At 30.4% G+C, this 25999-nt stretch overlaps 4 protein-coding genes across 18 annotated transcripts in view; 1 reads left to right on the top strand and 3 right to left on the bottom strand.

Annotated features, from left to right (window-relative positions):
• Nucleotides 1-8221, bottom strand: part of LOC108686594 (ABC transporter F family member 4-like) — a 33362-nt gene extending 25141 nt beyond the window's left edge. For 4 of the 7 annotated variants that reach the window (XM_018191974.1, XM_018191980.1, XM_018191979.1 and 1 more), the window contains exon 1: nt 7853-8220. In XM_018191974.1, coding sequence (XP_018047463.1) covers nt 7853-7927 — 75 coding nt within the window. In that variant the 5' untranslated portion in view covers nt 7928-8220. Of the gene's footprint in view, nt 1-7852 lie in introns of all 7 variants that reach the window. The other 3 variants (XM_018191977.1, XM_018191975.1, XM_018191978.1) reach the window with 2 other exon arrangements.
• A 2632-nt stretch (nt 8222-10853) lies between these two features.
• On the bottom strand, nt 10854-12659 carry LOC108686577 (signal recognition particle 14 kDa protein). Its single transcript, XM_018191951.1, has 4 exons — nt 12550-12659; nt 12414-12486; nt 11441-11553; nt 10854-11374 (listed from the first exon to the last, which is right to left on the bottom strand). Exons 1-4 carry the CDS (start codon nt 12571-12573, stop codon nt 11258-11260), a joined length of 327 nt encoding a protein of 108 aa, XP_018047440.1. The 5' UTR covers nt 12574-12659; the 3' UTR covers nt 10854-11257.
• An 830-nt stretch (nt 12660-13489) lies between these two features.
• LOC108686563 (transmembrane emp24 domain-containing protein bai) lies at nt 13490-16664 on the top strand. Of its 2 annotated transcripts, XM_018191931.1 has the most exons (6): nt 13490-13787; nt 14479-14608; nt 14803-14873; nt 15015-15017; nt 15916-16042; nt 16229-16664. In XM_018191931.1, exons 1-6 carry the CDS (start codon nt 13599-13601, stop codon nt 16348-16350), a joined length of 642 nt encoding a protein of 213 aa, XP_018047420.1. In that variant the 5' UTR covers nt 13490-13598; the 3' UTR covers nt 16351-16664. The 2 variants fall into 2 exon arrangements, with proteins under 2 accessions (XP_018047420.1, XP_018047421.1); XM_018191932.1 differs by lacking the exon at nt 15015-15017.
• A 1152-nt stretch (nt 16665-17816) lies between these two features.
• LOC108686596 (uncharacterized MFS-type transporter C09D4.1) overlaps nt 17817-25999 on the bottom strand; it is a 67882-nt gene continuing 59699 nt past the window's right edge. For all 8 annotated transcript variants that reach the window (XM_018191985.1, XM_018191986.1, XM_018191982.1 and 5 more), the window contains 5 exons: nt 21003-21141; nt 20265-20482; nt 19895-19998; nt 19527-19634; nt 17817-19171 (listed from right to left, as the gene is read on the bottom strand). In XM_018191985.1, the coding sequence (XP_018047474.1) occupies nt 18910-19171; nt 19527-19634; nt 19895-19998; nt 20265-20482; nt 21003-21141 (831 nt within the window). In that variant the 3' untranslated portion in view covers nt 17817-18909. The remainder of the gene's footprint in view (nt 19172-19526; nt 19635-19894; nt 19999-20264; nt 20483-21002; nt 21142-25999) is intronic.

Here is a 25999-nt window from a genome sequence, read left to right as displayed (position 1 = left end):
TATATACGTAAATAATAAAAAGTTCAGAAAGTTGCTTGATAAACCGATATTTCAATAACGAAATGTGTACATAATTTTTATGTAACTGAATATGTACATATAATGATGTTATATTGATTTATCACATAATTTAAACTTTTGTTTTGCGTTTTTCTTTTGATTTCCCACAAAATATCACTTCAATTGTATCATTGAACCAAAATAATTTAAAAAATCGGAATGATAAGATAGTTGACATTTTTATAAACTGTGTTACATTCAAATTGATCATGTCATATATATTTGAATTAAAAAATTAATAGAAAAAATTAATATTTGAATGAATAAATATTGATAGACAGTCAGTAATATAAATAAAGTTATACATGCTTCGAAAAGTGTCTAAAAGATAACTTTCAGAAAACCTTGAAAATATTTTTAAAATATCTTTTGATTAAAGTCTTAAAGACGTCTTAAAAAAGATGTGCCAAAAGCACACGTGTTATCTGAGAATGATGCTCCAAGAACTTGACAGAGCCAAGCTCTCATGATCGCCCCCGCGAATTTTCAAGTGCTGGTCTTTAAAATGTCAGACATGCGCTTACGCATGGTTAATAAAAACAATAGAAATACGTCATCATTAATCTTGAGTTTTCTTGAAAGCTTCCTTCTATTATGTTACCTATTTGGCAATCGCTAAAGTGAAATGACACACCAAAACGCACGTTTATTTAAACCAGATTTTATCTAGATATCTTAATACCATCATTGACGTAACTTACATACAAATTACATAGATAATTAATTAATTGACAAATTTCTAAAGAAAGAGATGTATAACAAAATACTAGAAACACAACATTTATTACCTATAAAGAAATTTTTTATATGATATTATAAATATTTTACATTTACATATTTATAAATCGATAAAATAATGACATAAATTATATAAATTATTTTGTTTGGCAACAGAACAATTAGTTTCTATTTTTATAATACAGAAATACCGTGGAAAAAATTTGTTATAAATGTACACCATTTGGAAATAAAACCCGAAGAGATCATATCTTCCAAGTACTTTTTTTTCGGCTTATTCCATTCTGACAAAAAAGGATTGATATCAAAATTCTTTTTGATTTTTTAATTTTTTTCATCTATTAAAGATTGAGAAGAAGCGATCTTTTAAAGTAGTAATAAACTACATTTGTCGGACAGCCAAAGCTCGCGCACAAGAAAAGCCCAAATTCCCATAACATTCGTCATCATTTCGCTTTTCTGGCGGATCGTAAAGACGTCGTCGTAAAACGACGCGATGTAGTCAAAGCGCAGATATTTATCTTCGTAGATCCCAATATAGACTTGCATGATGTTTTAAAGTGCATCGATAAGATATTAAACAACTCGAAGCAGACTTGGTCTCTGACATAAAGAATGCATTTTGCTTTGGAAATATAACCTTCCGCCCAATTTCATATCTCATAAACTTATAAATATATCAAAGACACAGATTTAAATAAAGAAATAAGGCAGAGAATAAAATGAAAGATATACAGTAAGTCGCGACTTCGTAGAAACTAAAATAAGACCATCTCGTTTATTTTGCGATTTCTTTTTAGATAATCATTTATCTCAGAACCACATTACGTTCCAGATATTTTCAGATAACCAGATTGAAATTGCATTTCCTGTATTAGACAATTTTCTATATCAGAAAATTTGGAGGAGGATCATTTTGATATTGCCTCAACACATGTTCCGGAGATTCGATACGGATCGGCAAGAAAATGACGCTCTGCACAGCTGTATCCGCATGCTGGCGTCGGCGGGCACATATGAATTCTAGCGTCGACGAAAACCCGACGGTGGGCGTCGGCGTCGCGCCGTCGGTGCGTCTAAATTAGGGCAGAGTAACGCAACACCGATTTGCCCCTCGAGTCGCGAGAACGCGGAGTGGCGGGAATGTCTTAATAATCGTCAGGGACGATAATTTGGAAGGCGTCCTACGCTTACAATTCTTCGTAGCTGAATAACACCTAATTTCATAGGTTTGATCTCGGGAAAATTTCAAATGTCAAATCCAGAATTTTTTTAATACTTTTGAGACTTTCACGAGAATATTTCCTTGAAAAAGTTACGCGATTTGGGGATTATCTTGCGAATGTCTTGATACATTCTTAAATACCGATGTTTTGTAAACATCGTGGTTCACTTCAGCAGGAGACAACATGTTACTACAAGTACTCAGACACAATGAAAGGAAAAAGAATAAAAAATAGGAAATAAGAATTCAATCTGTTATGATTGAATTTGAAGAAACCAAATACATGGAGTGCGATCCACATAACGCTTTGATTAATCAGAAAAAAAGAATTTTTTTAATCAGAAAAAATGAATTGGCCAATTAAAGAAAGCTTGAAAGCATTTGAAGTGGCTCGCACCTTAATAATTTCTGATAGGTTGACTAATAGGTTATCTGTTATTCTTTATTTCTTTCGTTATTTCTTTCATTGTATCCTAAAGTCTAAAACACATTGAAGCGATAAGAACAAGGAATAATAGAGATCCTCAGGGTTTTGGTATATATGGGTTATGGTAGGTTGAAATTATTATTCCCTACAAATTCTCAAGTAAGAAATTAGATACCGTTTAGATAACTTCTGATTGGTCATATTTTTCTATCTCTTAAGATAGAATAAGATAGATAGAATAAGATAAAATAAGATAGAACGAAATGCGTAGATATAACAATTTCAACCTGTCAGAAACAATATATTTCGGTATGCACGGTTTCTGACAGGTTGAAATCTATTATTCCCTGTTCATATTGCCTGTACTTTTCAATTGCGCATTAGAATTTATAATTCACGAAACGTTTAATAATGTATATCAAGATACGAAGATAATTGCAAACCTTATAGTTTCTTTACCGAATTTTTATTTGCGTCATAATCATAATCATAATACTGCTAATAATAGTTATACAATTATTGTGTTACGAACGCAGTTATAAATATATAATTGTACATAATTATACCATAATTAAGATTTAAAATAATTACATTATTGCAATTGCAGTGTTATTGCTGTAATGTACTTTCCAAAGCAGGAAAATTAATACTACATCGTTCAGAAATATAAAATTTTTGTGCGAATTACTCTATTAATCTAAAATGCCATGACATTCATTGGGATGTTCGAATTCAGATGATGAATATTCGAAATTATAACGTCCCTTTAATTCGATCCAGCATTGCAGATGATGACGCCAAAACGTTCATCCATTCTGCGAAGCGCGGTTGATTTTAACCTTTATAAATAGACACGTATTAAGCACGAGCGACTCGTGCCAGTATTAAACAATCGCTGTATAGTGTTTCGAACTTTCAAAACGCGCGATCTAAACGAGAAAAGCTGAAAATTGTTGTGCTTTGAAGATACGCGATTCGAGCAAAAAGCGCAGGACAAAATCGTCAGGAAACGTCTAACATCAGAAAATCCAAAATCATTATAAATAGAGCTGCCGGAGGGAATTACAGAATGGAAGCTATTCATAGCGTTGCAGCCATTTTCCGGGACTTCGTCGTGTTAAACTTAGACGGCCGCGCGACCCAGCGAATCTCAGATTCACGTCGACAAAAAAATGTATTTGGCCGATCCAAATCGAGCCTTGAACAGAACTCGGCCGAATGCTCAGAGATTTTTACATTGGAGAATGATATCCAAGAAAGAGTTTACAGTGCGCAGTTCGAAATGCAGCAAGTTTTATTTTTAATTTAGTCTAAATATTTGTGACATCACTGTATCGAAGAAACAGATTTGCATTTTTCGAATCGCGAGATTTATTTTCCTTACTATTTTTGACGGAAGAAAATATATGGAATAAAATTGTACAGTTAAAAGATAATTAAACGAAATTAATTGTTACGAATATTTATAGAAAATCTCGTTTTTAATTCATAGCCATTTAATCGAATTTAAAAACTCTCTGCTTTTGAAGTCATCGGTTTTTATAATGAAATTTGTTTTTACGTTTTTAAATAATATTTCCACGAAAACATTTTTTTATGATTTTTTTTTAAATTTAAAAAACATTTATTAATCTTTTTAAATAGACTATTAACAGTGACTGCCATTCCAGAATTTTATTAATTCGGAACAAAAAATTTAGCTTAATTCGAATTTTTCGGAGGGATGATTGTCTTTATAAGAACAATTTCCTGTCAACATTGCACCATTTCTCTTATTACCTTCATTACTTTTTATCGTCGGATTGATGATCAATGGCAATCCCTAAAGCTAACCCAGATTCCCGATCCCTCGACGATTCTAACTATGTCTAAACAAAACCTCTCGCCAAATAGCAATGGAGACGAACCTCTATCGAGTAAAATTAATAATACAATGAAATAAAAAGATATTTTCATATATTTGCAAAAAATATTTTTACGTATTTAATAATAATAATTTTCAAAAATAGTATTATATTTTTTTCATATTAATAATAATAACTAACAAAAACTAATAATTTCGAAACAATTTAAGATCTATCACAAATTAACAAGATCAATTAAAAAAAATATATGTTGTTGTAGTACCTTCTTTCTGCTTTCGTCATACTTAATAATTCGCATTATTTAATTTAATTCATTCATATGATAAAAATCGAAGTATCGTTTATAAACATCATTTAATCAACATCAAATCTAATGGTTAGAAATACGTGTCGGACAATGAATCTCTCACAACGGCTCGAGTTGCGATTAGCACAAACGGTATGCGGCGAGTCCTGTCGCACATACACAATAACTCACCGATTGCGGGGTCATGGACATAGACAACGTAGAACAAGAACTAATGCTATCCCTTGAACTCAAGAGTAGCTGTACTAAACACGAACAAAAAAAAGACACAAAAGTATTGCATATCACATTGGAAGGGCTTTTATACGAATCCATTTAACAATGGACTTGAGTTCACGCTTATGATTTACAACTCTACAGGGTTGCTTTCCAAAACTCGACTCTGTCAAAGAGTATCATTTTATCCGCGTTGTACACTTAATATTGCACAAGGATAAAAGATATTCGAAGTTGACAGAGTCAAGTTTTGAGAGGCAACGCAGATCTTTGACAGAACAGTGAAAATAAAAAAAAAAAGAATCGCTCTGACCGATTATCGCGGAATTGTTTGATTTACGAATCAATGTACACACGGATTCCATTAACACTAAAACCGTCGATTATCATTTTGGCTCCGCTAATCATTTCAATTTTTTTTTTGTATTAGACTAATTAGAATACAAAATATTGAAAATATGTAAATATAATACAAATAATTTAACGATATAAATAATATCAAAATACTTTTCACTAATCGGAATTACGAAAGTGACATCTTTGGCAATTCTAGTTGGATTCTATCGGTGATTTTAGTGTTAAAATGCTACATAAACCCAGTTTTTCATTTTCTGATTAATTTGTGGTTAGGTTTAACCTGATGTTTTAGCCAATGGGCTCTTGATGATGTCATGAGTGAATCCCACCAATTATTAGATCAAGTTTAATCACAAGTTAATCAGATAATGACAAATTGGACCATGGTTTTGTAAGAATCTGTGTCCTCTGGAATTTCTGAAAGCTTTTACGTACTCTCCGTACCCTTCCTAATTGAAGAGTTCGTCGTTCTCCGGGACACCGAGTGCACGTTCTCGAGCATAGGAGCGGTAGTATAGTAGTAGTAGTAATTAAGTAGTAAATAACAGTAGTAGTAAATTTGGTAGTACAGTGCTAGTATAGTAGTGAACACAATGGTCGGAGTGAAGTGTGGAAGTCGAGATCTCGGCGGTGATTTCTCGGTGAGTCGCGGCGTCGAGCTCGACGACGAACAGCAGCGACGAGGACGTGAGGCCCTCGAGGAGGATGGAGAACAAAGTCAGAGAACAAGCAATGTCGAGGTGTTTCCGGTCGCGCCGCTCGCTCTCTGTCGTCGATCGACCTCGTCGACGAACCGGGGGGTGGATAAGGGAGAATCAAATGTCAAGTTCTCACTCATCGCTTCGCACTTTCGACGTCTCACGAAATGTCGGTTGCGGCCGACGACAACGAAATCGCGATCGGCCGAATGCGAGTCAGCGTTACTCTTTTTTTACCGTGTTGTTGATTTATCTCCTCGTTTATACATTCTATTTTATGAATTTCAAATCAACCCTTAAGAGGATCCTAAAGTCATCTGTATTTTATCGGTTATTTTTCAAATATAAGTATTTTTCTGCTTTTACCTAGATTAAAAAATCTTTTCCACAATTAAAGTATAAACAATAATGTAGTTCAAATCGGTCGACTTTATGCTAAAAACAAACAAAATTGAAAAATTATAATTTTTTTTATATTTATTTATGATGCCGACGTATAAGAATATTTGCTTTATATATATAAAAGTTTTGTATTTTATAAATTTATACAGATAAAACAATGTTGGTTAGGAATTACATGAACAAACAAATTCTTGGAATTAGATATCTAATATGAAATAATTAGTTAAAAAATTCATACATATATTGATAGTAGTATATATAGTATATATATGTTAATGTATATAAACTGTGTGTAAGTCTTATTTGATAAAACAGACGATTTTAGGATCCTTAATTTTTATCTTCTTTTTTGGTACATTGATTTTTTGCCTCTTCAAACAAGGAACGTTATTAACTGTTTTCTATTATTTTTAAGCTTGAAGATCTCAAATGGAATTAAATCTCATTTAAGATTAAAGATCTTAAAAAGATTAAATTTTTAATAGAGTGCACCTTAAAAATAGTTTTAAAACGTAATTTGAAACTAAATGAATATAAAATAATATAAAATATAATATCGATAAATGATATAATGTGAAAATAGAAAATAAAAATCTTGTTAACATCGTAGATTAAGAGTTAACTAGCTTTAAAGTGAATGTTTTTTAAAAAAATACTGACTGTTGTTTATATAAATTCTGTTACTGTCAATTATTTTGAAATATTAAAAATATTAAAAAATCAGACATTTTATGGTATTTAATTTTTCACCGAGTTGCTATTTTTATTAGATATATCAAAATTTATTGATATGATGACAAAATTGTACAAATAAAAAAAATATATATTATGAGAAATATATTAAAAAATGTTACCAAAATATATATTTTTTACTAAGATTTTTAATAATTGCTCTAAAAATACAAAAAATTCTTCTTTAATTCGCAATCTCTTCGAAGAAAACCTATGTGTGACCCGATAAATTACTCAACTATTTAATTTACGACGAATCGTCGTCATATCACGTGTCACATAAATAAAACGCCGACCCCATCCAGCGATCGCACGAATAATTATCCCGTCAATCATTGATTAATTATTTAATCCGTTTTGTCCTGAATCGATTATTTCTCTTTTTTTATTTTTCTGAACCGATTTTTCTCATAATGTGAACGTTAAAACAACAGCATATTCAATTATCTTCGCTTCATCACTGAAAATCACGTGACATATTCATAAATCTACGTTTTAAATCAACAAAGCATTTTGAATATTAAATACCAGGAAAAAAACACAGGACAAAAACGGATTAATCCTGAATGCACATGAGAGGAAATACGCCGATAATGCGCTGAGAAGTGCCGGTGAGACGTCGGCGCGGTTTAGCGAAATCATACGGGATGCTGAGTCTGGCGGTTACAGGATATGGTACACTTCCTGTCGCAAACGGGGCTCTCTCTCTCTTTCTCGACGTTAGTTTGCCACGTGTAGCAAAAAAAACATTATTAAAACATACTTCCAGCCCGCTTTTTTGATGCAAAAAAAAAAGAAACAACTCCAGATTCTTAGAATACTGACCGAGACAGTGTAGGAAGAGACGAGCGGTCGCGTGTAGGGTCGCCGGGTCGTGTAGAAGTCGCTCTCGTAAACCATGGTCGCTACAAGTTGCTGGCCTTTCCGGTTTGCTCTTCAAGTACCGCTAATTCGAGTCGGTCGAAAAATCTCGCGAAATCGAATGCGCTAACAGGGTTCGTTTTCTTCTGTTTTTTTTTTCGTGCGCGCGTGCGAAAGGGAAGGATACGCGACGATGCGGCCGCGATGGAGGTTCGTACGATTCTGCTTGTCCCAGCGTCGGCACCGCTTCTTCTTCATCCGGATCAGACTCTCCTCTCTTCGTGCGTCCCTCTTCGCCGCGACCGCGTCCACTCCGACTACGCACGTATGACTCGCGGGTACGAAACGAGAATTGCGTCACTCCGAGGTCCCCTTGCCGCTCGTCAAGCCGATCAGACATCCATGAAAAAAATAGAATCGTGTTAAGGACGTAACTACCCTCGTCAACATGGCTCTCACGGCGACGTTCGAACTTTAAGAGACAACATCATGCTAAACGATTCTTAAAAAGTAGATTTTTTACAGAGAGAAAAGCAGTAAAAATACATCGAAGATAATAAATAGAAGAATAAGACAATAAAAATAAAGAAAGAAACCGGAGGATTATCACAATGTAGAGAGTCAAATTATTAAAAATTAAATCTATAAGAATAGAAAATTCTGGGCTAAAATAAAGATACACTTTTGATAATTGGAAATATAAAATCTAGCATAAAAGTGAAAAATAAAAGAACAATAAAAATTAAAAACGAAGCCAGAGGATTATAATAATGTAGTCAAATTGAAAAAATATCTATGAAATAAAAAAAAATAAAAAATTTGCCAGAGTTAAGATAAAGATACACTACTTTTAATAATTTGAAATCTAACAACGAAAAATAAAAGAACAAGACAATGAAAACTATTAATCAAAACCAGAAGATTTAGATACTCAAATTAAAAACAAGATTTATAATCATAAAAGATAGTTTGAAAGCTAAGAACTAAAATAAAAATACAATTTTGCTGATTGGAAATCTAGTATTTGAAGTTATTTCTTTCTCTCGCATCAGGCCTTCAATTTTCTTCTTTGATCGATGCTCAATTTACATATGTTCTGTTTATAATCTGAAACTCTGTTTTTTTTTTTGAGGCCTGATTCGCGGCCAGAAAAATGTATATTTTTAAGAACGATATTCTTAGAATGAAATACAGCACGTGCATTCTGGAACTGGACAATCGTGTCAAGGAAATCACCGAATATCCAGAATTCTTCTCAAATACAGATCGCTACTTATTCCTATCTGTCCTCATGTCGATTACTTATGCATTCCATTACTCATATATAATATTTTACATACAATTTCGTTGCGCAAATAGCAAGTGCAAAAGATCTAAAATATCCATCAAAAATTGTAACAGTTCAAAAAATATACATATATTCAATTTTTCAATCTTTCAATATTTCATTCGCTATATTACAACATATACTTTTATTTCTCAGATCCTAACAAAACATATTATTGGAGCAATTAAAAAAATAAGTTAGAAATTGTGAGAAATGATAGTGAAAGATAAACGCGATAGACCGGGAATATTGTAATAACATTTCACAGAATAAAAAGTGCGCAAAAAAGTATGTTTTATGAAGGAGTAAAAATATATAATGTTTTACCATATGAATTAAAGTAGTGTGAGAAACTTGAATCATTTAAGAAAATGTTAAAAGAATATATAATATTTAATGTTACTTAGATTTAGAATTATTTGTAAAAGATGTATTTTTGAAATAGTTGAGAAAACTAATAAAGAATCATTCATTCATTCATTCTCCAAATATGTATGAGAAGATAAAATTTCTCTCTTCAGGATCAATTTTCTTTCTCATTCACATCATTCGTCAACGACGAAACGAGAATGGAAAACTCGCGAACAGTGACGATTCCTCCTTGTTTGTTTAACAAATCGCGATCGTAACGTAGGTGTAAAACAATAAGTTTACGTTACAAATATTACATTGGCAATTCTCCAGGATTTCGTACAATGGTCCACATTTAGATTCAGTGCCAAAGAATGCTCGCACTATGTACGGATCGTCAAATTACCTCAAGGTGAAGAAAGTGCGATTTGCGAAAATAAAATCGACTCGCGAAATATATTGGAACATCTGAATACTGAAATATATTGGTTCACAAAATCGCATCGATTCTGTGAATCCTTCCATTATTCTCATTCATTGTCAAATGGTAAAATAACATGTCAAGTTTTATCGGTGTTGACCCCATATAATGTTGAAGGTACACACAGGATTGCAGAATCCGCGATGAAACATTCGAGCCGAGAATAACGCAAGCCAAATTCCGAGACGCAATAAGTAAGATATATGAACGCGAACGACTGCAATTGTAACAAATTCGCAAAGTATAATTCATAGCGTTAAAATAAATCGCTCGTACATACACAGCTATTAAATAATATAACAATGTGTAATATAACAATGTGTTTGTCACTCATGAAAAAGATTTATTCGTCCGATCGGTAGACGAGCGATAAATCGATATTTTTTTGCGACATTCCGACAGTCCAGCATCATAAATTTTGCGGAACGGGGACAAAGACTTCGTGTTATTCGAGACAACAAACATTTCCGCGAATGATTAAAGGAATGATATATCTTTTCATGTTATTATGATTCTATTGTTTGCAGAAAGAAAGATGATGAAATTTAAAAACATTTTCGAAATTTCTTAAGAGATTGTAAACGGTATCTGAAGTTTAAGTTAAGTTTTGCAAAATGATTATCTTATCATACCCAACTGACATAATTAAAAACAAGAAAAAATATTATAAATATAATAATGAATTATAAAAAATGTTATATTGAATTTACTTATTTAACAAAATAATACAACTAAAATCAATATAAATTCGATTTAAATTTAATCCTATTGATCGTCAAACAATTTATCCAAATTATCTGCCTTGGACTCTCTTAATAATCTTAATAATTATTTCTTATTGCCTTATCATTATTACATAAATTTACGAAAATGCGCACAATTATATAGGACTTGACGCTCGTAATGCTCTAAGAATCTTCATTTTTTTTGTTCATAGAACGTTAAACAAGGACAAATAATGCTCACGAGCGTTGCGGGCTTTAAATGGAATGCATCCATATTAGCATGCTATATACCAGCCGCATATATGTATACTTTCATAACAGTATTATTAATCTTTTGTACATCAGTCTATACAAAATGCTGCATAAAACGCTTCTTCCTCGTCGGCTTACACAATAGACAGGTATCGATAAATATGTGGTGAACAGAATATGAAAATTTTAATAACAAAAAATAAACAACTGTCACGCAGTTAATCCTCGCTGGGTCAGTGAACCTTCGGTTTTGCCGATTTCGCCTTCTTCAGTTTCTTCAATCCGCTTATATTCGTCTTCAAGAGATTCCAATATGCTTGTTGGAATTTGTTCACATCCTTGGAATGAATCTGAAAGATGAAAAACATATTTCAGAGAGATGCAAGCATTACCATCAGTAGGTGAAAGATACATACGATAGTGGTGATTTTTTTATTGCGAAGCGATGCTCGAACTAAGCAAAGATACTCTGTAGGAGTCGGTAAAGGAGGTCTACCTTTCCTAGGCACCGGTTTATTGTGTCCATTAACTGAAACAAAAAGCTCCTTAAAAATATATAAAAAATACAAAAAAAAAAAGAAAAAGAAATGAATCACAAAAGTTTATATCATGAGTATACAAATTTATTTTTAAATTCTATTTTTCTTACATAATTCATTAAAGCCTGCTAGTGATAATTTATAAATAGTTTAATTAATCCTCTGTCTGCAATCGTATTTTTAATCTCTCTGGATACAATTAAAGGCTATGCTCCATAAAATATATAATGCTTCTGATATATCATTTTATCCTTGTTATTTAAATATTAAACAAGGATAAAATAAATACATACATTATATCATGTATTTTACAGAACCAGGAAAATATCTCACTGCAAATGCTTTTAAGTATTTGATTGATCAGAAGAAAGAATCAATCAATCAAAGAATGACTACATCCAGCAGAATATTTACTTTTGTAACTATTAGCAGTTTTTGAGACAAGACTCCTTAGATTTTAAAAATAAAATCAATTCAGTGCAAAAAACTTAATAATTGCAAAATAAACATTCTGCTGAACATAGTCAATGCTTCAAAACATTTGTATCACATTGATACTCTTTTTTTATGTATATATCCAGCAAGTTTTTTTTATTATTCTAGATCTTAAAAAAATATAGAAAAATTCAGGACTACTTTCAACATCTCTACTACATTATCAAATAGATTTTTAACTCAAATGTTAAACCTTCAAATTGAATTTTGAACAAAAATGAGAAAAACATTTAAAAGTAAAATTTTGTTTGTGTTAAAAAACCCAGATTGCAAATGGAAGGTTAATAATCTTCGGAGAATTTTTACTTTTTAGCAACATGTATTTTGAATGAAAAAGACAACGAAGGATACTCACATCTTTTAATAGTGAGTGATACTGCGCCCGAAAGTCGCGACTTGTCAAAGAGTTTGGTTAACTCCGCTAAGAACTGCAACGAAAATTCATCGGTTAGTCATTCATACGTGAGAGAACAATTTCGGCGTTAAATTACCGCATCATTCTCCAACAGAACCATTCTGATGATAGTAGCATATGTCAAACGCCAGAGCACGTCGAATGTAATCGCCTGCTGAAACTGCTGAGAGGTTAGATGAGGTAAGAGGTTAGTAAATGCAGCCGCAAATTCTTGCTTGTGACAGAATCATAGACTATGCGAAACACTTAGAAGGTCAACCAGATATCTAATATTTATAATCAATTTTTTACAATTACAAATTAATTATATTTTAAAGAAATCGAAAAATTGCTGAACTTTCAGAAATTTTTAAAAGTCACTGAATTTTTAAAACCCAATTTCATTAATGTAAGATTAACTTTAATCTTGATTTAACATATTATTTATTTTATTTCTTGGAATATCGTTAATTTTTTTTATTAGAATTAGACAAAAAAATAAATGAAACCGAGATTAAAGAAAAACAGAATTTTTATTTTAAAAATTAAGAGATGCGTGATTTTGAAAATCATACAAAATTTTAAAAATGGAAAAAATCATTAGCTTTTGGAGATTATTTAAAAGTTATTAAGTTCCAAACATATAAAATTTTGAAAATTATCAAACTTTAAAATTCTATTAGATCTCATTTAATTAAAAAAAAAAATATTTTATTTATATATAATATTTTGATTCTATTTATATATAATTTTGAAATATATAATTTCTAAGTTGCGTTCAGCAGAACATTTATTTTGCAACTTGGAAGTTTTTTCGCGCTGATTGGATTATACTTTTGGATCTAGAAGAATGATCCTATCTCAACAGATAATTATAAAACGGTTGCAAAATTGTTGTGTTCTGCTGAACGCAGCCTACCTTTCTAATCGGATCGCGTTTATAGTTTTCCATTTTGACTTCGTCGATAATTATATGCTTAAATCTCTTCGGCAAAGTCGTTTTCCTTTCTGACTTATTCTTAGTATTTAATGGCCAATGTGGCTGCCACCTCATCGTGAATGTCGTGATGCTGTGGATGTTATGTGAGCGTGGAACATTTTTTTGGTGATACGAAACATCTCTTTTCAGAGTGATTGTTGAGCCAAATGAGCAAAATGATTCAGGCTCACATAAAGGCCTTCCTGGCGATTCTCCTAGTCGCTCAGGTTCATGGTATCATGTTCTTCCTGGAGCCCAATAGTCACAAGTGTTTAAAGGAGGAGGTCCACGCAAATGTACTCGTCACAGGCGAGTATGAGGTATCCGAGGCGATGGGTCAGAAGGCGAATTATGTGGTAAGTAGATTAACAATTTTTCATTCATTCTTTACCGAAATATTTCTGCAAGAGCGTGAAACTTAATGTTATTTAATGTTTTGCAGTTTGGTAACAGCTGTGCGATTTGATAACAGCTATGATAACAAAATTTATTGTTTGTTTTTCTTCTAAAATTGTATTGAATATTAGATCTCATCTTCTTATGTCCATTTTTCACCAATGAAGGTTAACTTTATTTAATCTCGAATCAACTTATCAACTTATTTTTCAACTTATTTTTTTATCAATCAACTTATTTTTCATCTTTTTCTAGCTCTGGGTATATAATAAGTCAATAATCAGTAGTCTTAGAAATTGGCTTCTGATTAATTCTTATACCAAAAAAATTTATTGATTTTGACCAATTCTGATACTCGCCGATTATCCTTCAGATTCGCTTCCGACTCACCAACTATAGACTATAGATCATCAATTCATTGTAGATCTGGCTTAAAAACTAAGAAGCTAAAGAGTTAATTGAACTGAGAGTCAATCTACATTTATAGAAATAGACACATTAGCTAAATTGCTTATTCTTTTCATAGTTGTTCTTTTGTTTTTTTTCTCTCCAATATGAAAGGAAAAAAAAGTATGATAAGCCTTGCAAGAAATCAAGCTAAAAAGAAGGTATATTAATAAATGTTACATCAATAACTTTTTCTGCTTACAGATTCAGGATTCCAAAGGACATATATTGTCTCAAAAGGAGGACATTCCTCATGGAAAGTTGTTGAAATTCTCTTTTGTAACAGAAACTTATGACACTTTTGAAATATGCTTCATTTCGCGCGTTCCAAATCGTATGTATACTACATTTTTAACTTTATAACTTGTTTTCATATAATATATTTGATATATTTGATATATAATATCATATATAATTTAATTGAATTGTTACAAGAAAAGCATATATAAAAGAATTATCTAAAGGAAGAATTATTATATAAAATGTAAGAAATTGTTTTAGCTAAATTTGATACAAAAATTATTTCAGATCAGCGTGGTATCAGGCAAGAAGTTACGCTGATTACAAAACGTGGCATTGAAGCAAAGAGTTACGAAGGCGTAAGTTCGCATTGTTACAAATATCTATTCCTTTACAAAAAAAAAGAATTTAATTTAACATATAATGCGAAGATCGAGAGAAACCACCTGACATTACTTTGTTTACTTTCTTTTTATATGTGGCTTGTTTCCGCGGCGCAGTTGGTAAAGTAGAGGTTTTTCGATATTGTGTTCTCATGCATGTGTTTTATCACAAATCACATACTTGTGGCAGCCTTAGAACAGAGCTATTAGAGCGCAACGCAGTTATATTAATTTGTGCATGCTTTTATTCGCGGATGTTCCGTTAACGGGGAGAACTTTTGAAATTTTTCATTCACGCATTAATTATATTTGGTTGTAAAATTGATATATATTTTTTTTACTTGAATTTATATTGCGATAAAAATTATTTATTTGGATATTTTTTTCAATATAAAGCATTTTGTATCGTTAGATTTCTTAAAAATATGTTAATGGTACATCCACATAACAGCAGCATAATTGACACATTTTAATACCGAATGTTTCAATTCTATATAATTTCAGTTCTTCCTCAATAATACTCACTAAAACATGAAATATTAATTAAGTCATATAACATTATTAAATGCTTTTTCCTGCTATAGCTGAAATCTCTTTATTTATCTCTTTATTTTTTTGAAAGGTTTTGAGAAAATGTGAGTCGAAATATTCGGTATTATTACTTAAATATTTTTGAGCGAAAATTGTATAATTTTTTACTTGTGTTTGAGACAAGATTTTTAAAAATTAAAGGAATTTATGATAAAAATTTAATGTAATTAGTTAATTTCATCACTTAAAAATTAGAACTACTGTATCAGATATTGTATATCGCATTACCTAATATCTTTTTTCGCTCTGTGTAAAATACATACATGTAAAGAAATTATCCGTTATTTGGCTTTCATTTTATAGTAGTTGCGTTTTTTGTAATTCATTTGTATCAATTGTAATACGCAATACTAACGAATTGCTCAGGTTTCCGTCGAATCGGAGGATGTCGTCGCTTTTCGGTAAAAATTATTATCTTCTTTGATAGATCGGTGAAGCAGCCAAGTTGAAACCAGTAGAAGTGGAATTGAAACGATTGGAAGATTTGTCCGAGGCGATAGTGCAAGACTTCGCCAGAATGCGCAAAAACGAAGAAGAAATGAGAGACACAAATGGTAAAAAAATTTTTTTTTTAGTAAATAATAAAAGAAAATAACTTTGGTATAGAAAATGATAATTTTGAATTATATGATCAAATTATAAATCTAAATTTAAATTAATAATGAAATGTCATAATTAAATTGATAATTAAGTATAAACAATTTAATGATCCTCTCAATGATCCTTTTTTTTTATTTCAGAGGCCACAAACACTCGAGTATTATATTTCAGTTTATTCTCGATATGTATTCTCTTCGGTTTGTCCACCTGGCAACTTTTCTATTTCCGGCGCTTCTTTAGGATGAAGAAACTCATTGAATAAATATTAAATACGTTTGTGACAAATAATACAAATGTAAAAAATATACTTATTTTTGTTTGAATTTTTTTATCTTTGTTATTCATAATTTCGTACTTTTGAGTGGAACACTTTTTACATTCGTCACGTTTGAAAAGTACTATTTAAATAAATATGCAAACACGCATTCAATCATATTACCTCATTCAAATCAATGTAATATATGATAAGACTTCATCTTGTACACATTGCGCATACATTATGTTACAGAGAACACAATATTTAAACAATTGTAAGAGATAGAAACTTTCTTAAATAAAAGTATACCTCAATGGTGACATAATGAGTCTTCAATATCTCATTATCTAAAAATGATATAAAAAATTATAAAAAAATCATTTGTCTTAAGATTAAGATATCTAGTATATATACTTTATATATGTATTTATAAAGGTTGATATTTCTTGCGATATTTAATGATTATACGATATAATGCGTTATATTGTTGTTTTAATTTTATTTATAAAATAGAACAACTTTGTGGGAACATACAATAAATGATCTAAGAAAATATAATGAAGAAACATCACATTGGAAGACGATTTATTTGTCTGATTCGAAAGCGGAAGCCTTCAGGATTATATCTTCGTGTTTTAAATAGTTATTTGCTCATACGGTTTTAAAAAGCATGTTTTAACATTGTATAATATAAATACTTTTACGCTTTCACTTTTAAAACCTGAAATCAAATTAATAATATACGCGAGATGAACACAGAAATTTTAGAGTGTGATTTTACGTTTTCTTAATGCTACGGTAACTTCACTTTTAAAACATCTAATATTTATGTATGAATAATATCTACATAAATGAATGCTATGGTTAATTGAAGTTTTTATAAATAGCTGTACACATCCTAATAAAATGTTCATCTTTCGAAAAAATATACATATTATGTGTATTATTCGAAACAGGAAAATAATATAAATATGGTAAATATATTAAATAACTTTTTATCACAAAGCGAACAATCAAGCATTTAAAAATAGAATTTCACGTGAATGACAATGGTTCAAACACATAGGCACATTGTAGATATAGTATAAGAACGGTAAGCTTGCGATAATAAAATTACATGTCGCAATATTACGATCATAATCATAATATTCTTCTATAATCCTTCTATAATCATAATATTAATATCGCGATAATAGAGATGGAATTAGTTCATTATTGAAATAGTTGTTTCTATTTATTACGTATTAATATAACATTCATTTATTACCGCAATATAAAGCTATAACTTGAACAATCACTGTCATTACACTTATCACTTTTAATTACTACATCTCTTGTCTATCGCGGTAGTATCTACTCGATAACATTTTGTATGACTACGTATTTACGTATATTAAATAGCTATTATTCAACAATGAATTTGCTTCAACATTTAATATATTCAGGACTAAGAAATTTATGTATGTACATATATTATCATTCGTTGAAGGCATATTACAAAATATAGAAATTTAATCTTTTGCCCACCCCAGTGCATATCTGATGCTTTTTTTTTTACTTTGCTGTGTTACACTTTTGTTATTAATAAAGATACAATATAAATACGTGACAAAACAATATAGAGTGGCATCGAAGATTTAAAAAAAATGGAAAATGATAAAAGTTCGTAGATTATTGTCAATAGTTGTCACAGACGACAAAATTAATTTCATAATATTTTTGTAATTACACTGTTCAACAAAAAATTATTTTTTTCTCTTCGAAATGCACATTTCTTCATCATCGTGTTCAGCGCAAAAAATCTTTGGAAAATATATTATCGGAGAGAATTTGGCTGTTGAACAGTGTTAGTGATAATTTATCCTCAATTCGTTGGTTTTCAGAGTTAATTCATTACTACACAATATCGTTTAAATACTACCGCTTACCTGAGATTAAATTCAACTAACAATAGGATCGAGAATTTTCCGACGATTTTTACTTTTCTTCGTCGTTTGTACATATATTTGTTAGACCACTTTTTTCTAAATCTAATAACAATGACGACAAAAATATATCTCTACACATATATATTGTATACATATAGCTTTCTTGTCATCTCTTAAAGTAAATTGTACCATTTTTTTACTATGATTTTTTTCTAAAAATTCAGTTATTAATTTTTCCATAAAAATATTGGTCTATTTCTTTACATCTTTCTACAAATTCTCAACATTAGGCATTTTGGCACTTAAGCGCACTAAGTGTTAAATCTATCTCTATTACAATAAAAATTTAGAAGTTCTATGAGGTAAACGCCTATTTTATTATCTGATTATTCCTTCAGGACCTCTATTAATCCATTTAATTTCGAAAAAAGTATACCTTTTTCGGATGAATACATATGTGGCTCAGAGAAACAGGAGTTCTGGCACACGGTATATATTCGGAATAAGTTAAGACCCAATTGAACTAAGATAATAGATTTATGAGAAGTATTGTCGAGACAAAAACTACTCCTTTGAACTACAAAAGCTTTTCGAAGACTGTAGCTCATTATATCTGGCTAGGTGACTGTTCAAACTGTCAAGCCTTCGCTTTTTGACGTCTCAGATCGTTTGGTATCAAAGTTGTAAGCAAAACGCCAATTGCAAGAATGCAGCACAGCGCGACATTTGCCCAAAAATCTTCCCAAATGCTAAGCAGGTAACGATAGAGTGGAGTAAAGGCGATACCGAACAGTTGGACGACCGCGTTTAGTAGACCTGTAGATGTTCCTTCGGGTTCTGGGAACGTGAGTTCTGCAGCGAGTTCGAAGCCGACCGGCAAATATCCGGTCATAAAAAAGCTATAAAAATATTTATATGATATAATATATGATATAATATTTATATGATATAATATATGATATAATATTTATATGATATTATATAAATAATACGCATAAATAATATAAAATTTCGAAATAGTCTGAAGTAAAAATCGCTTAATTATTCGACATGCTTTTAGAAATTTTGTGAAGAAGAAATTTTTTAAAGAAGAGAAATGAAACAAATTTTAACGAGATTTTCAACGAAATTCAGTCAAAGAGCAAAACATTTAATAAAAAATCAAATTAGATATTTAATACGCAAACTATAAATAAATTAAAATATTTTTAAATTATAAATAATCATATGATGAAAATAGTCGCTGGACTTTACCCTAGAATGCCAGCTGTGATGTAGACAACGTATATCTTCACGTCTAGTGTGAAAGTAAAGATTATCATACCCACCAAAGAACAAACATACACTCCTACCGTCGTCAACCTGTAAATTAATATTGTCTACATTTTTTCGATTGTACATATTTGCTCTGTCATCAAATAAATCAAGATAAATTTGCTCTGATCTAATTTGATAAGACATCAAATAAATGAAATATTTTTCTCTTAGCTTTACGTAACGTTTATAATAATTATTATAAATCAATTCGATTTGCTGATAGAAAAAGTTAATTGAATTACTTCTGCCAACATTGGAGTAAAATTTCATGATTCGATTATTTTGTAAAATATCCCATTGCTCACCAGAATTTATGTGTTTTGTCTAATAGAATACCGCAGACAATAGAGCCAACCATTCCGGCACAAACTATTGTTAAGCCGATTCGACCAGCATCCTCTTCACTGTCCTGAAAAGGAGGTAACCACTACCTGTTATTTCTCATTAAGCAGAGATATAATCAAGAAACTTATTTGAAAATAGCATTTCGTAATCTTATTCAGAGCCTGTAATCTCCACAGAAAAATATACAAATTTGAAAAAAATACACTTTTATAAGAAGACATATATGTATATTGACAATTATGGTAATACAGAATTCATAATTGCAGAAAAATGTGAGATTCGAATCGAAAAGAGGGTAAAGTACTTATAATTATTGAATAAAATACTTACAGGATATTCTTTGGTGACGAGTCGATTTAGGAGGGTGCTTATAGCATAAAAAATACCGACGTTAATGCCGTAACTGATTAAAAGCAACAGATAGCCACGATTCGAACACAATCTTGCGAGAGAATTAAAAAAATTCTTCACGTCCTTGTTGCTTTCGGATTTTTCTCTTTGCACAACTTGAGCGGAACTAGGTGGTAAAGGCGGTGCCGACTTGAAGACTATAAATTATCAATTTTTATTAAGAATGAAAGAATGGAAGAATATACGCCGCTTAGCGATAAAATCGAGAGATTAAATAAATCTCGACTAGCAAAATCAATTCTTGTTTGTAAGAAGTATAAAATGTATATAAATATATTTTCTTTGATACTAACAGTAATCAAACTATTATTATTATTATTATTATTATTATTATTATTATTATTATTATTATTACTAATAATAATAATATATATAAAATAATAATAAGTAAGCAAAATAATTATATAAAATATAAATATTATATAAAATACACGAAGTGATTTTTTTTTTATAAAATTTTGCAAAAGTTATTCCTATTCAATAATTTTTCTTTACTTTTAGTCTCCAATTTTACAATTTTTTAATGAAAAATATTTGGAGATCAAAATATTTGGAAATCAAATTATCTTTATTTATACGTCACATATTATGTTTTTTAAACTTTGGGATTTTATTGCCAAATTGTATAACCGATGAGTGAAAATTATATACACATACAAATTAATATGAGGATTAGTACGACCGACGTGATAGCCGCGACGATGTAGAACATACGTTGAAGCCCTCTTTCGATTTCATAGGTGTCTTTGTTCGGCACTAACATCGGTGGAAATAAGAAACCGATAGCTATACCAAGCTGCAACAGAAATTCAAGTGACGAACGTCCTAAGAAATTGTCACTGAGCCCTAGGAAAAGGACAAAAAGAAATGTTGCCGTGTAAATTCGTAGATTTTACTCCAATAATGGGCTTTTAGAGCGCCTAAGATATTAAATCGCGGGGGCGTCATAGTTTTAAAAAATGAATAAGTTATAATGTTAAATTCAAATATCAAATTATATCCAATTTGAATTTTTTAAAATTGTTTCTACAAGTCATCATTGCTTCTATTCAATTTATCGTTGATTTATTACAATGCTACGCAACTAAAACAAAGCAGTTAAATTTAACTAAAAAAAATATAAATTTGACTTAAATTTCAGTTCATTATTTATCATCGAGGTATTGTTAACTGTATTTTTTATTGTATTAATATCGTTGATATTTGTAAAGTTAACAAATGTATTAAAAGAGTTGTATTTATTGAGGGAAGGTGGGAAGCTACATTGGAGCACATGAAGATCACAAGCCCCTGAGCGTAAATTTTATAAACGCGGCCCTGTCTTATTTACGCAGTTACAGTATACAGGACAATATCTGCCTTGAAAATAGAACTTGTATGCTTGCTGAAGAAGTTAAATAAATAGCGTTCGTATGTATCTTTACAAATCGTTACCGAAGTGAAATATTTTCCTTGTCAGCTGTTAAAACATGCAATTTCCGCATATGAGGCAACGCACTTCAAAAGGCCAATATTATTTATTTATAAAAGAAAACAAATGCATGTTTGTTATATTCATCATCCCAATAATTGCAAAACGCATCTAAGAAGTATATTAGAAATTAACCCTCCGAAATTGATGATGGATCTATTGGATTATCAATTATATTCTTTATGTTACATGTTCTGTAAATCTGAAATAGTTATTAAAGTAAACTTAGGCTGCGTTCAATTTGCACGCTCACGTTGTAAGCTTTATTTCATATTTCTTTTGTATGTATAAGCGATAAAAACAGAATGAAACTTAAAGCATGCGCTTTCAAACAGAACACGGCTTTAGTGTTTGTATACCTATAGAAAAGATTTCCGGACCCAATGCTATTATTCTTCGATCTATCATAAAACAAGATCAATGTAGAAACAATCATATTTGTTATTAATAGAGGAATATTTTATTCTTAAATGAAAAATTTTTTTAAATAAATAATCTTGAATATCCAGTTTTGTGTCAAATATGGTACTATACAGCGCCAATATTATAGCATCGAATAAAGATTTATTCTAAACGTAAGAATATATAGATTTAAATTTATATGTATCTCATAAAGCTATAAGTGTATTACGTTTATCTCAAAATAATAGGTTAATCTTATTTAATTTGAGGAAGGGGATAGGAATTGTATTGATCTCTAATCTTAATATCGTTTTATTTTAATACTGCATAAAGTTGTAATAAGATTAGTATATCAAGAATACATTTAGTATATTAAGAATATTTTGTGCTTCAGAAGAGAGAATATTCTTTTTTATATGATTCTATTTTGATTTCTTGAAATTAATTAGTATCTTTTAATTAACATAAATAAATCAAATAAAAGAAAACATCTTATTTTCGGATTATTATGTTTAGAAGCAGCTTTGGTGATTAATATCCATATATACATACATAAGTATAATTAATAAACTGTAATAACTAATTTACATAAGTAAATTTGTAAATATATTTTTTAATACTATATATTGCGCGTTGATTCTGTTCGTTGGACTTGAAACGCAATCATAACATGAAGCTGGAAATAACATTACAAATTACATTAATCGTCAATTGTAATAATGATGTTTAGGAGGATTGTCATTTGTGATGTTATTTCCAGATTCAATTTGTGTTTCAAATTTAACAAACCGAATTGGCGCGTAATTTGTAGAACTAAAATATGTATTTGTCAATTTGCATATAAATATTATTAAGCACTAAGCACAAGATCTGTTTCGACCAAAATAAAATTCTTTCTCTTATTGATTTATTCTTATCTAATTTTCACTTATAATAAATTAAATAAGTTTCACAGATCCAGCGTCAGTAATTGTATTACAGACTTTGAAGACTAGCTCTGGAAGGTTAAAGATAAAAGAGATAGAAGAGATGAGGTCATCTTTTCTCTTGTCTGAAATTAATCTTTTAGATTCTGGAATTTTAGATTCGCAGCTAGGATTTTTTCTCAATTACAGACCTGCGATATGACACGTAGTCGCGGTTGTAAAATGCATTAAATTGATCCGTTTCATCATATTACGAAATTAATGCAATTAAAGCGCGATAGATTCTTCGATAAAGTGCGACCGCGATGACTGATAAAATGATAGCGGCAGTCTATGGCACCTTGGAGTAATTGAATCCCTCGCGACGTAGAGTGAGCCTCTCCCCCCTGACACCCCTTCCTGCCATCAGCTGCTCCTCTCCATGCACGACATGGTCGTTCGTCTGTCGAGGTAGCGAAATTAAACGTGGGTGCCCACTTTGACTCGGTTTCCCACCTAATCACGTCGCAATTTAAATCTCTCGAGGCACCCTACTCGTCGATCAGTGAGTACTCCAGACTGTCACTTCCGTTGTTCCGTATGCGAGATCTATTCTCATTGTCCGCACGCATATGACACGTGTTGGCGATGACAATGTCGAGTGCTTCCTCTTACGTTTTTTAAATAACAAGTGCCATCACACATCGACATTGGATCATATCATAAAAAAATTGAGCCTTATATAATAATAGCGGGTATTCAACTCAAGAGACAAGTTTGCATAAATCTTCTTTCTGAGAATCAAAAAATTTCGACATATTTCCATTGGAATTATATAGAATTAAGGGGAGTCACCTGTTTTACTGATAAAAATATCATTTTGTTACGAATATACTTTGTATTGATTTCACAAAATTAAAATTTCTTTTCCTTGAAATACACATGCTGTACATTTGGTTCTGGTCTATTTTATGCGAAAACAGGAAAAATAAAAAAAAATTACAATTAAACGGCTTTAATGTAATATAATAATGCCTAATAATTTTCAAATTTTTTATCAGATACATAATGATCTAGCTAGCTAGATTATCGTGAGACCATGTGTTTTACCGAGTCTCGTGAACTCACTTTAAAAGTGAGATTGATGAATCTGTATTGTCATGCAATAATTTTTTACCAAAGTAAGTAATGACGTCATTAATCTGAGTATGAAATACTCAGCTCACTTCAGGACTCGGTTTCACTTGTACGTGAATGAAAAGCAACTATTGTTTGACTCTCTCGAGTCTCTCGTGACACATGATCGGGACGAATGACAAATAGATATAGCTCAGCATTAGCGTAGTTAGGTTACCACCCTAGAGATCTTAAGTTCGAATTCCGTCGACATCCTGCAGTATATGCGTTTTCAGGAATATTATAATATCCAATGTGTTATTGTAATTATAATAAGAAAGAATATATGTAAATAAGTTAATTGTATGTATATAAAAATGCAGTATTTTGAAAATAAAAAAAATTAAAAAAAAATTATTTTTTGTTACAGTATTTCCGGATTGACAAATGTACAAACTTTGTAACAACTTTATGTTTATATTGTAATCATCCAATGCATAAATGAGCCAATTGTGATTTGAAATATTGCAACCGTATTTAGTAAATTAAAAAACAAAATATCATGACATAAATATGAGAAATAAAGAATCAGATTTTTGTTTCTTTCTTACACTCACATCATATTTGCGTCATCGTATTTCGTTTTCTGATTTACTAAGTACCACTGTATTATTTTGAATTACCTTCGATTCATCCATCTCACACATTTGACAATCCAATACTGAATACAACAACATTACTGTTAAGTTTACATGTCACTATATGTATACATATAGGCGTGTAATTGATGAGTATAATATGTCGATGTCTCATAAATTAAACTAGGTGTGGGAAAAAGTTCGTGGCGTTTTTCCCGTTAGATGGCATTAAAAAAACGCCACGAATTTTTTCCCACACCTAATATGTTTGTATTATAAACAATACGTGTGTAAGTCGCATTTATTTAATCAGTAAAACAGAGATCTCGTCGGAGTTTAGTCACCACGCCAGCATTATAAATTTAATTATAATAACATCAATAAAAATTTAAATGGAAAAATAAGTTTTTCAATAAATTCTTAAACATTTACACTGTGACCTTTTCATCAAAATTATATAAAATGAAATCATCAGATTGAATTATATATTCAATGGAAATGGAAATTGTTGCAGATATGTAATAAATTTGAATATTATAACAAGAGATAGGATTATTATATTATAATCTTATTTTATATAATAATGAATTATTAGTATTTCATATTCGCGTAATCCAGAAAAGAGATACAAAATAATTAATCGTGGGTGTCAAAAATCAAATTTGACTTGTTATCGAATTACGATATTACGTTATCTTACGTTTTGATTCGGATAATTAAAGCGATTTTATTATGTGGATTAAATAATTCACCTGCATCATAAAGTTTACCACGTTGCGGATGGTTGATATATTATTGCTTGTTTTTTTCACATATTATCCTTATGAAAATATTTGCACGAAGATAACAGATAGTAAATTCAAAACATACAGTGAGAGAAAAAGTGATTGCAATTTATAGTCTTTTTTCAATGCCAATATATTTTTTGATAGAACTATGATTATTCAATTAAAATAAATAATCCTATTTTTAGACGAAAAACGGATCTTGATACTTATTAATATTTCTATATACAAATTTTTGCAAATACAATTTTCAATTTTCATAAACTACACACAGATTAGAAAATTCGAAAATAGGATCATTTTTCTTAATCAATTCATTTTCATCGATCTAATTCCT

This window comes from Atta colombica, unplaced genomic scaffold (assembly GCF_001594045.1).
Source record: "Atta colombica isolate Treedump-2 unplaced genomic scaffold, Acol1.0 scaffold187, whole genome shotgun sequence".
Lineage (NCBI taxonomy): Eukaryota > Metazoa > Arthropoda > Insecta > Hymenoptera > Formicidae > Atta > Atta colombica.
Note: the sequence above shows the minus strand (reverse complement) of the source record. Positions and strands in the feature narration are given on the sequence as shown.

Bases quoted from the DNA above. Each gene is read 5' to 3' on its own strand.
- LOC108686577 (XM_018191951.1), bottom strand. From the start codon at position 12,573: ATGGTTCTGTTGGAGAATGATGCG. The intron at 12,487-12,549 runs GTAATTTAACGC...TTTTCGTTGCAG, and splicing joins TTCTGTTGGAGAATGATGCG to TTCTTAGCGGAGTTAACCAA. The intron at 11,375-11,440 runs GTATGTATCTTT...TTCATCTTTCAG, and splicing joins ATAAAAAAATCACCACTATC to ATTCATTCCAAGGATGTGAA.
- LOC108686563 (XM_018191931.1), top strand. From the start codon at position 13,599: ATGAGCAAAATGATTCAGGCTCACATAAAGGCCTTCCTGGCGATTCTC. The intron at 14,609-14,802 runs GTATGTATACTA...AAATTATTTCAG, and splicing joins CATTTCGCGCGTTCCAAATC to ATCAGCGTGGTATCAGGCAA. The intron at 16,043-16,228 runs GTAAAAAAATTT...TTTTTATTTCAG, and splicing joins AGAAATGAGAGACACAAATG to AGGCCACAAACACTCGAGTA.